Here is a 12,500-nt window from a genome sequence, read left to right as displayed (position 1 = left end):
CAGGTCGTGTTTATGTAACGTACTATATGCCTCATAGGGTGCAGTATTGTGTTCTACAATTATAAATATATATAATATAGTAAAATATTTCTGTTTTCCTCAACGCCATGGCCGCTCTGCGTCGCAGCTCCCCCGGGCCGACTGATTAAAGAGGAATACACCCACGACTGCGTTCAGATGGAGGTTCCTCCTGGTTTACCTACACAGCCAGACCACCAAGGGGCGATGAGCCACCATGGCAAACTCCCTGCACCGGAGCATTACCCCCCACCACTGCCACCTTTACAGATGCCACCCGAAGCAGCGCGATGCCCTCCCCCTGCCAACCTCTACCCTAACATGCCCCTCTCACCAAACGGTAACAAAAAAAAGATACTAAAGAATCATCAGTGGATCGTACAATACGGTTTTCTCTAATTATCTCTTTCTTTCTCTTTCTGTCTCTAGCATCTGGCCCGATGATGTCCATGCAGGCTGGTCACGGTGAGGGTCTCCTGCAGATCGCATCCCCTCAGGCTCAGGTCATGACCCCGACTCCTCCGCCCTCCACGACCCCTCAGGCCCAACCTACTCAGAACGGCTACAACGGCTCCAAACACACACAGACGCAGGGCTCCTTCCATAGTAAGTCTTCCTTATCCTCACCGAATTAGAGCCAAACGAAGCACAGGATTTTTTTTTTCCTCATGGGAACTGCTCCATTTTATGAGTCTGCACCAAAAACAAATCGTTTTGTTATTTCTGGGCTTCGGCTTGTAACGTCTGCCCCAAATGTGCCTCAGATCTGGTGTAGACAAAGTTCCAAAACAAGTCAGTGAAACCAAATGCCAACCATGATGGTTTATTAAGTATTAAACCAGGATCAGTGTGGATATTGGATCGTTTTTGTCTGGAAATTTGGCTGCAGCTTCACACCCTGCACCATAACGCACATGACCTGGTTGGTGCTCCATAAACCCTATTTACAATCATTTCCATGGTCTGATTTCTGGTTAAAGAGTCTTCATTTGTTGCTTAGAGGGTCTCCGGTGAAGCTTATTTGTGGTTGCTTGGGGGAAAACCGTCCTGTCGTGTCCACAACTGGTTTATTATGTTTCAGCTACTTGGACGGGGAGCAGCACGGCCTCATACACTCCTATTGGACGCCAACCAAGCAGCAGATCCCACCAACCTCCTCTCCACCACCCACAGTACTGTAAGTAATGAAAAAGGGTACGGTTTAGAGCATTTAGAGCTTTACACACTTTATGATACTGTTGATGTGTTGATGTGTTGATGTTCAGGGTCTCAACATCACAATTCGTCATCATTCCCTCCTCCAGTCTCCAACCATCCAGGTACTTTTTATTTGAACAAATATATCTAAATATATATACTGTATATAATCCACAATACAGAACCTAAGTATCTTCCTTTACTCTCTCTCTCTCTCTCTCTCTCTCTCTCTTTCTCTCTCTCTCTCTCTCAAAATGATACATCTGCTTTCCCAGGGCCAGAGTTCTGGTGCTCCATCTCGTATTTTGAGATGGATGTTCAGGTTGGTGAAATGTTTAAGGTGTTGTCTAGCTGTCCTGTGGTGACGGTGGACGGCTACGTGGATCCCTCTGGAGGAGATCGTTTCTGCCTCGGGCAGCTCAGCAACGTTCACCGTACTGAGGCCAGTGAAAGGGCCAGGTTTGTACAGAGGCCACACCTCCTTTACTGAGACTAATACAGAGGCCACACCTCCTTCACTGAGACTGATACAGAGGCCACAACTCCTTCACTGAGACTGATACAGAGGCCACAACTCCTTCACTGAGACTGATACAGAGGCCACACCTCCTTCACTGAGACTGATACAGAGGCCACAACTCCTTTACTGAGACTGATACAGAGGCCACACCTCCTTCACTGAGACTGATACAGATGCCACACCTCCTTCACTGAGACTGATACAGAGGCCACATCTCCTTTATTGAGACTGATACAGAGGCCACACCTCCTTTATTGAGACTGATACAGAGGCCACACCTCCTTTATTGAGACTGATACAGAGATCACACGTCCTTTATTGAGACTGATACAGAGGCCACACCTCCTTTACTGAGACTAATACAGAGGCCACACCTCCTTCACTGAGACTGATACAGAGGCCACAACTCCTTCACTGAGACTGATACAGAGGCCACAACTCCTTCACTGAGACTGATACAGAGGCCACACCTCCTTCACTGAGACTGATACAGAGGCCACAACTCCTTCACTGAGACTGATACAGAGGCCACACCTCCTTCACTGAGACTGATACAGAGGCCACACCTCCTTCACTGAGACTGATACAGAGGCCACATCTCCTTTATTGAGACTGATACAGAGGCCACACCTCCTTTATTGAGACTGATACAGAGGCCACACCTCCTTTATTGAGACTGATACAGAGATCACACGTCCTTTATTGAGACTGATAGATACAGAGGCCACGTCCCCTTCACTGAGACTGACTGATGTATCAGGTGTAGTGGTTTACACCCGTATATTTGTCCCTGTACAGGTTACACATAGGTAAAGGCGTGCAGCTGGAGTGTCGAGGCGAGGGCGACGTGTGGATGCGATGTCTGAGCGATCACGCCGTCTTCGTTCAGAGCTACTACCTGGATAGAGAGGCGGGGCGAGCACCAGGAGACGCAGTCCACAAAATCTATCCAGGAGCCTACATTAAGGTATTATTACAGCAGTACAATCGGATCGATGGCTGAGAATCTTCTGGTTTCTCATGGTGTGTAGGATCAGAGCAGATGTTTTGAGGCTGGCTGATGGTGTGATGTTTGTGTGTGTAGGTGTTCGATCTGCGTCAATGCCATCGGCAGATGCAGCAGCAGGCAGCCACGGCTCAGGCAGCAGCAGCGGCACAGGCAGCCGCTGTGGCAGGGAACATTCCGGGTCCGGGGAGCGTCGGGGGCATCGCTCCAGCAATCAGTGTGTATACACAAACACACACACACACACACACACACACACACACACACACACACACAAACACACACACACACACAGACACCAAGTCTGTGCTTCAGTACTGTCCTGGCTACCATGAGAATGATAATAATCGATCACATGTTTTGTATTTAAACCTTTTAAATGATGTTGCTAGGTAACAAGAAAACGGTTCTTTTTGAACATCCCATTCCACATTTGCTCTTATAATAAGCTTCAACATTCTGGGAAGATGTTCAACTAGATTTTGTGGAGATTTTGTGGAGATTCGTTCAGCTACAAGGGTGTTAGTAAAGTCAGATACTGATGTAGGTGAGAAGGTGAGGAGGTCCAGGGTGCAGACAGCGTTCACATTCATCCTAAAGCTGTTTAATGGGGTTGGAGCCAACTGTTTTAGTCGCAAAAAAAAGGTTATATGAATGATTTCCAAACGGATTATATTGAAATCACATTTACGGCATTTTGGCAGATGCCTTCACCCAGTGCAACTTACGTTTATCTTATTCATACCACTGAGCAGTTATGGGTTTAAGGACCTCCTACAAGGGCCCAGGAGTGGCAGATTGCTGTGACTGGGATTTGAGCTCATGACCTTCTGCATTAACCATTAAGCTACCACCTCTCCAAAATTGTTTCTTTTACGTGCCGTTAAAACCAAATTAAATGTAATGAAACCGTGTTTTAGATAAAAAATACTTGAAACGTTCCAGTCAAAATAAAGAGAAACACTCTCAGTTTCTCCCCGTCTCACAGAGCATCAAAGTGACATTCCAGTTGAGTTTTTGGCCTTTTATTGATACTTATCTGAGTGCAACACTGAACCGTGCTCCAATTTGCAGGTCTGTCGGCGGCGGCGGGGATCGGTGTGGACGACCTGCGCAGGTTGTGTATCCTGCGTCTGAGCTTCGTGAAGGGCTGGGGACCCGATTACCCTCGCCACAGCATCACACACACTCCCTGCTGGGTGGAGGTGCATCTCCACCGCGCCCTGCAACTGCTGGATGAGGTGCTACACACCATGCCTCTGGCCGACCCTGGACCTTCTAACTGAAAGCAGGGAGAGATAACTACAACACACACTCACACACACACACACACACACACACACACACACACACACACACACACACACACACACACACACTGAGCAGGCACGGTTCAGGTCTGCGTTTCAGTACTGTCCATAAAATCTAGGGTTAGGGTTACTTTACTTTGTTTAGTATCGTTTAAATGATGTTGCCAGGCAATGGGAAAATTTAATCTAGACTCTAAAGCTAATAATCTGGCTAATTAGTGCCACTAAAGTCTTAATAGAGCTTAATGTAAACATGAAAGGACAATAAAAACATGACAATCTAATCTGGAATGCAAACATTTACCTCAGAAATGCTGGTGAATTAGTAGAAAAAAGACTTTGTACAGCTAAAATTATGCTTTTTCACATTTAGCATAAAGTACAAATGGAATTTAACCTCAAACGCATCAACGTCGTGTCAGAAATCCCACAAAACTGGGCAGAAAACATGACCCGGTAACATTTATTCACCTCAGATGTGTTGATTTTATGTGATGACATTAAGACATTTGTTAGTTGAACGAGGTGACGATTTCACACTCGGCTACAATCTGATCCACATGTTTACACATCTCATTGTTCCTTCTCCTGATGTCCTCACAATCAGGTTCAAATCAGAAACCAGTGTTTTATTTTTCCTTGGCGAACCCTGAAATTTTCTATGTTAATAAGGACCATCTGGGAGCCTTCATGAAGCGAGGAACATACGAGGAACATGTCTTATTGACTCGATGTAGAGAAAAAACAGCTGTTAGGATAGAGGTTGGGGATGGTGGGATGGGGTACAGAAGTGGGGGAATGAGGGCAAGCCGCTAAGGGTGCGTTAAGGACAGTACTGTAACGCCGGCTTACCGTTTATCCTTCATCGGATTCATCCGAATGCAATCTATGGAGCTGTTTCCATAGCGACGGAATGTACTTTTTTTTTTTTTTTTTTTTTTATGAATAGATGTATGTAGTTAATTTAGCACTGCCTCTTTCTCTTCTCATAATGCAACTTTCCTCTAGGCATGTCCTGATAATCAGTTTTATATACGATATTTACGGTTGTATGTTTGATCGTCGGTAAAAAAGGATCCCTGTGTGTGAACTCAGGAGAAGGCTGTCGTGCTCTGCTGCATCATGAGCACCCTGTGAGATAAAACCTGCCTGAGTCGTTCCGTTTTAACAAAGGATTGTAAAAACGTCATAAACTGCAATAACAGATCAGACGGTTTCAGCGTTATAGGAGGATTGGATATCGGCACATGCCTAGCTTTCACAGGGTTGAGTTCAGGGAAATAGTATAGCTTTACTGCCCTGTACGCGCTCAGAATTCAGAACGTGCTAAACTCTACATTTCCTGCTCACCTTCAGGTGAAAACGGTGGTCCTTCAGGTTTAAGGCTTGGGTTCTCGTCAGACCGAACCAAATCAGTGAAAAAATAAAAAATAAAAATGTAGCAGAATGGGAAATAATTAAAAGGTAGCTTATCGTCATGAATTTACGACAAAAGGACAGAAGAAAGATGGACAGAAATTCCCCAGTTCCCACAACATTACTCCATTTCGAGATGTTCATAGATCTGAAACATGAAAGCAAAATATAACCACTTAATATTGACATATTGGCATTGCAATAGATTTTATGTTGCCCCCCCCCTTTATTTTTCCTAATTGGTTTAGCCCAATTCTGACCCACTAACTATAGTATAATTTGTTTTATCGCTACAAATTCGCAGGTATAAATTCTTACTACTGGCTGCAATAGTAATCTGAATGGTTAGAGCGACTAGCATTCCATTTTTGATAACCAGGTCAGGAGACCATCTTCATCATTCAAGACTCTCTGTATTTTAGTCTGGACACGCCCATTTCAGCCATTCACTGTACAAGTATTTTGAAATGTAGCTTAACCAAAGCCCTATCTGCCCTCTTCAACATACAAGAGCTCACACTCGCCTGTGATTGGCTAATGGCCAGGTTCTTCTGTTGCATTAAACGTATAAAAAGATGGCAAGAAAGAAAAGGTAGAGTTTAGTACTGTCTTTTTTCTGAGAGTGTGCACAGGTCCAGGTTTGCACATGGCTGAACGATAGTAATAATTATACAGAATATTCATGTATACAGAATGATTCTACTCACACACACACACAAACACACACACACACACACACACACACACACACACACACACACACACACACACACACACACACACACACACACATATATGCACACATACGCACGACTTCTGCAGGTTTTGTTAAATGTCTGATGAATGGACACCTCAGAAGAACTGTTCAGGAACCGTCTTCAAGCGGGAAAAAAAAACACAGAACAGACCTCGAAACCAGAACTCTCACAATATATCCGTGCTTTGTGGTCCTCTGTGTGTGTGTGTGTGTGTGTGTGTGTGTGTGTGTGTGTGTGTTTGGTGTGGAAGCCACTTCACCTCCACTTCCTGTGCTCATCCCGAGCACGGCCTTCGAGCTCATTTATTTTCATACGAAAGAAAAAAAAAAAAAAAACAGGAAAAAACCCACATACGTCAAGTTCAGCTTTAAATGGGTGGTGTTTGGTGTTCGTGGTGCCGCAGTGTTCGTGAGCAAATCATCTGCCGTGTGGTGTAGACCAAAGCCTCAGAATACCTCATCGTTAAATCGAACATGGACCCTGAGCCTGGATTTATGTTCGTAACCAAAAAATATTTTCATCTTTTTGTTTTTTTTTTTTTTAAAAAAGGAAGAAAAAAAACAAGCATCCAACACACAGGAAGTGACTTAATGCTTTATTTGTTTTGGGGCAGATCTTTGGTGACTTTATGAGCCTTTGTTGGTTTTTACAATAACTTTGATCTGTTTTACATATTAGGGCTGTCAAAATTAACGTGTTAATACAAATAAATTTTAACGGCACTCATTTTATTAATGGAGCGATACCCCCTGGCTACCGATATAAATCTTGCCCAAAGCCTCTAAATGTTTAAAACAGGCCCTGAAGTAAATAAATATAGAAGAGGTGAAAAGAAAACCTTGAACCCAATTTACAATGTGTTCAAGTCAAACTGAGATGTTTAATGTATCAGGTATAAAAATGGATGCTAGCGTGATGGTACTACACACAGTAGTTAGTGGTTGGCGTGTCTTATTACTGATAGGTGGCGCACATGTCGCAGGCCGGTCCGGAGACCGTTAATCAAATTGGCAGACAATTAATTAGTGCATGGACAGCGTGTGGTGCTGAAGTTTCTTGTGAATGAAGGCAGAAAACCTATGGATATTTACAAAAGACTATGAGCACAGTACGTTACTATATATATATATATATATAAAATCTAAAGTTTCGAGACTAGCATTGTTTACAAGAAAAGTCTTAATTTGTCTACATTTCCACAGTATTTCCTCCAAAATAGTCCCCTTTGGGACCTTTGAGCTGGATCTTCATCTTCAGGACGAGGACTCCGCATGGCGAGTATGGTGGGTGTCGAAGTGAAACCATGTTCTTTGCAGCGAGAACTCACATGTGACATGGTCAGAATAGCACCAGTTGCACGACTCCCGAAGTATACAGGATGATGTCTTTTGGCACACTGACTTGAAGGTCAGTGCTCCCTGTGACTGTGCGTGAAGCCCTGTGCTGCCATCTGTTGGCATCTTACAAAACGATTCTCGAAACTTTCTGATTCCACCTCAAATATATAGATATATATTTATATATAGTGGTATACTGTAATCTAGTATACTGTAATATCTTTAGATCATACCAAATCTCTTTTTCTGGACTAGAATGTTTATTAATATGCATTTTAGATTACAGATCATGGCCTCCATCACCCTAGAAATCTACCTTTTTACAGAAAAACATCTACATCTCAGATTCTCGAACACGATTGGTCAAGCTCTTTTACACTACTGTAAACTCATCACAGTATTGTATGAATTGTATGTGTTCAGACATACACACACTGTTTGGCCAAAAGTCTGTGAACACCTGAGCATAATATGTGTATGTGCTTCTTTTTGTCCAATACCACATTTAGTCCCCATTCGCTGTTATAATAAACTCCATTCTTCTGGAAAGATCCACAATTTGAATTCCAGCTTCACAGGGAGAAAAAAAAGGTTAGAATTACAGTATTATCATCACATGTTTGCTGTCAGTCATGTGACCTTGCCGTTGGATTTTTTATTTACATTTCATAGCTTGTTTTTATACGTTTTTTTTTTTTTTTTTACAACCATGATGAAACCCTGGACTGTGTTCAGTATATTGCCAAAAGTATTGGGACACTGTACTATTCCAGCCATATGTAGTTCTTCTTCAAACTGTGAGCACAAAGTTGTTGCATGAAATTTTCCCTTTGATTGACCTAGAAAACCCAAACCAGGTTTTTCTAGGACAATGAACCTGTGTACAAAGATGTCTCCATGAAGATCTGCTTTATTTGGGGTTGGAAGACCCTTATATCTGAATGAGCACAAATCTCTAGTGGAACATCTTCCCAGAAGAGTGGACTTTATTATAAAAAAAAAAACAAATAGAGACTAAATGCAGGATGGGACGTTCACTCTAATTCTCAGATGTCCACAGATATTTTTGTCCATATAGTGTATTTCACATGACGCAGGCTCAGGTCACCCAGTGAAATCCAAGCGTCTGGGAAGTTTCAATCATGAAGTACTATGTCATTTTTCCTTATTTTTCAAATAGAAAACATTCAGCTTTACCTGGACACATGTCTTTAGACTCCTAGATCAAATCACAGAGAAAATGGATGTGTTTCCCCTCCCCCGCTCCACAAGCTTGAACTTGTACATAAAATTGAATACGCGAGCTGTTCAGTGTGTTTCAGCATCTCTTATGAAATAGAAATTAGTTTCGCTAACACGTAGCTTGCTCATTAACGTAGCACGGAAACAAACCTGCTGCTGCATCTTTTAGAACTACGCCTTTGTTATATATATATTTTTCGGCCAAGGTCAAACGAAGGTCGGCATCTCCTGCGAGCCGACTACGCCTGCCATTGTGTGAAAGTAGGTTTATTTATAACGCCTTGTGTCACCCCGTCCCCAATTATGATATATTTCGGTGTTCTGTTGTAGCTTCTCCAAGACTAGAACTGATCGAGTGCTTGGCCCCCTGTTTGCCTCTGACGCTTGATGAAGTTATAAAGTACATGATGAAATCATGACAATCAGTGAACTGGAGAAATCCAGAAAGCATTCCACGTGTTTCTTACCCAGTATTTATCCCTGTGTGACCTGCTGTGAAAACTGGACTATTTTATGGATATTGTTCTTTCAGTTATTGTTGTAATTAGAATGATTTTATTGTTGAAGGATGTTCGGATCCTGTATGTTGACTGTACACCAAAGTTAAGTAAAAAATCATTTTGATACAGATATGTTGTTTGTGTGTGAGTATATATGTGTGTGTGTGTGTGTGTGTGTGTGTGTGTGTGTGTGTGTGTGTGTGTGTGTGTGTGTGTGTGTGTTTCTTCAACACTTTCCTTCAGATTCTTTCTTTCAACTCTAAAAAGAACACTACAATGAATTTAATCTAAATTCAATCCTCACTAAGATGTGTTTGTTCTGCCCCCTCACTCAACCCTTGCAGTTCCCAAAGTGTCCTGCAGATGGCAGAAATATACTTTAAGGTGCTGTATATGTTCTGAGCGTCATATCCGGGTCACATGGCCTCATCACAGGGTCCCCAGAATCTCAGAGCATCCTGCGATTCTATTGGCTAAAGCGAGCCACTGAGCATCCACCTAGCAACCGCTCATCAGTCTCAGTGCATGTGTACAGGCTGTTCAGAAAGCCATAAGGAAACAGTGTGCAATAAATCGTAGATTTTATAACATTTTATATCAAAGCTAATTTTTTATTTAACAATTGTGCACAGTTCAAACTGCTGTATAAGCAGTTTAACAGTAATAAACAACATTGAAAAGGTCTAAATAAATGCGAAATGTTGATGTTAAGCTTAGTAACATTCATTTAAAAATTTATTTCATGAAATATTGATTTGTCCCTAATGAGATAATGAGACAGAGTTGATGGTGGGGAAAACTCCCAGAGATGATACAAGGAAGGAACCTGGAAAGGAACCATCACATGGAGACATCATGGTTATATACATATCTCAGAAGTCAATCAAAGTCAAGTGGCAAGTTTTTCACTGTATGGTGTATTAGGCTTGAGTAGTTCCACAATGTGTCCATCTACAGCAGCCTCACACCAAATTTACCACAGTGCCCATCTACATCTACCCATGTCCAGAGCGATGTACAAAAGTGCTTTGAGTCTCTAGCAATGAATAAATCTACACTGGTACGCTAGATGACAATTTTTGACAACAACGGGTTTTTTTTAAAACAATGCAAACTTGGAAAGTGTTAGTTTAAGTAATTTAGGATCAGGTAGTTTTCAACCGTCGATTGAAGATTGCCAGACACTCTGCTGTTCGGACATCTGGGGGAAGTTCATTCCACCACCTCGGTGCCAAAACAAAGAAGAGCCTCGAAGTACACTTACCTCTTACCCTGAGAGAAGGTGGTACCAGTCAAGCAGTGCTGGAGGATCTCAGACAGCATGGTGCAGTGAGAGATGTGATGAGGTCTCTGAGGTAAGATGGTCTACAGTACATCTACAGCAACCTCACATAAAACTTTACTATAGTGTGTCCATCTACAGCAACCCCACACCAAATTATACCACAGTGTCCATCTACAGCAACCGCACACCAAAGTTTACCACAGTGTCCATCTACAGCAACCTCACACCAAATTATACCACAGTGTCCATCTACAGCAACCTGATACCAAATATTACCAGTGTCCATCTACAGCAACCGCACACCAAATTTTACCACAGTCTCCATCTATAGCAACCTCACACCAAAGTTTACCACAGTGTTCTTCTACAGCAACCGCACACTAGATTTTACCACAGTGTCCTTCTACAGCAACCTCACAGCAAATTTTACTACACTGTGTCCATATACAGTAACCTTAAAACCAAATTTGACCACAGTGCCTATCTACATACACCTCACAACAAATTTTTACCACAGTGTCCATCTACAGCAACCTCACAGCAAATTTTAACACAGTGTCCATCTACAGCAACCTTAAACCCAAGTTTTACCACAGTGTCCATCTACATACACCTCACAACAAATTTTACCACAGTTTTTCCAACTACAGCAACCTCACACTAAATTTTACCACAGTGTCCTTCTACAGCAACTTCACACCAATGTTTACCACAGAAAATGAATGCACCAAAATACAGCTACACAAATAATACACAAATATATATGTTTGTTGTGCAGTGATTCTCTTGTCTGAACATGTCCATGACCCTGAAGGTGTCCAGGAATCGTGGAATTGCCTTGAAGGTTTATTCGGTACATATTTTCACCAGTGATTCCTGCCTGTATTTCAACTTAATCGCACACTATTTACATCTGTTCTAAATGTACCTTAAATTAATACATTTCGAATGTTTCATACTCTAATCAACATGGATGAATATTGATGCTTTATGCAAATGTATGTTTATTATTAGTGAAACCAAACTCAGCATAGAGCATGAAGACTAAATATTCTTGTGCTTCAAAGTGACTGTTTTGAAATGTTGAAACTGTTTTAAAGTTCATCATTTAGGACACCAAATTGAATTTTGGCTATGTTTCCACATGGACAGTTTTAATTGACGCTCTAATTAATAAAATTAGTACCACTAAAACGAACCCCTATTATGATACAGTGTGATTTGATTCCAATTTAATTATACAGTTATTTTATTAGTTTTATGCAGATGCATACACTTTTAGTGTATAAGCAGTGATGTAGATTTTATAATGCAGCTTTTATATCAAAGAGGACATAAGAAATGTCTCCACTGTGTTTGTATTCAGGCAGTCAGGGCAGCTCGCACAGGGTCCTCAGGAGCAGGCAGGGCAGGAGGCAACTCGCTGCAGCATCACTGGACCAGGAGAGAGAGAGAGAGAGAGAGAGAGAGAGAGAGAGAGAGAAAGAGAGAGAGAGAGAGAGAGAGAGAGAGAGAGCTGCGTGTGCGCGTTCCCGATGCGCGTTTCCGTGCGCGTCCCCGAGGGAAACGGAGCGCTCACGGTGCGGGAGTGCGCTCAGTCAGGCTCATCCGGATGCGACACACAAATAATAATAGAAAGATATAAGAATATAAATATATTGATGGCCGTGATTTAGCGGCGGGATCTGGTTTTATTCCCTTTGTTTTATTCTTTCCTTTTCATTTATTTATTTGTTTGGGATTTGCTGAAAAACAGCATTTCTAAAATGGCTGAGATTGAGAGTCTGAGCCCTGCCTACGGTAAGATCCGAGATTCTCCTCTTATACTGCTGTCTAACAGTATTATCATCAACTTCATCTTCATCATCATCATCATAATCATCATCATCATCATCATCATCATAATAATAA

The 12,500-nt window shown here is 42.2% G+C and overlaps 2 protein-coding genes across 3 annotated transcripts in view; both read left to right on the top strand.

The window, feature by feature from the left end:
* smad10a (SMAD family member 10a) overlaps positions 1-9,434 on the top strand; it is an 18,083-nt gene extending 8,649 nt beyond the window's left edge. The window contains exons 4-12 of the mRNA XM_083545232.1: positions 1-3; positions 128-358; positions 448-624; positions 1,100-1,195; positions 1,284-1,337; positions 1,491-1,674; positions 2,534-2,702; positions 2,820-2,958; positions 3,816-9,434. The exon at positions 1-3 is cut by the window's left edge and continues 21 nt beyond it. Of these exons, the coding sequence (XP_083401358.1) occupies positions 1-3; positions 128-358; positions 448-624; positions 1,100-1,195; positions 1,284-1,337; positions 1,491-1,674; positions 2,534-2,702; positions 2,820-2,958; positions 3,816-4,027 (1,265 nt within the window). The 3' untranslated portion in view covers positions 4,028-9,434. The remainder of the gene's footprint in view (positions 4-127; positions 359-447; positions 625-1,099; positions 1,196-1,283; positions 1,338-1,490; positions 1,675-2,533; positions 2,703-2,819; positions 2,959-3,815) is intronic.
* A 2,704-nt stretch (positions 9,435-12,138) lies between these two features.
* Positions 12,139-12,500, top strand: part of syt11a (synaptotagmin XIa) — a 21,263-nt gene continuing 20,901 nt past the window's right edge. For both annotated transcript variants that reach the window (XM_083545242.1, XM_083545241.1), the window contains exon 1: positions 12,139-12,389. In XM_083545242.1, the coding sequence (XP_083401368.1) occupies positions 12,356-12,389 (34 nt within the window). In that variant the 5' untranslated portion in view covers positions 12,139-12,355. The remainder of the gene's footprint in view (positions 12,390-12,500) is intronic.

The sequence above is a fragment of the Silurus aristotelis genome (assembly GCF_946808225.1).
Source record: "Silurus aristotelis genome assembly, chromosome: 6".
Taxonomy (NCBI): Eukaryota; Metazoa; Chordata; class Actinopteri; order Siluriformes; family Siluridae; genus Silurus; species Silurus aristotelis.
The sequence above is the reverse complement of the archived record's forward strand: the minus strand, read 5'-3'. Positions and strand labels throughout refer to the sequence as shown.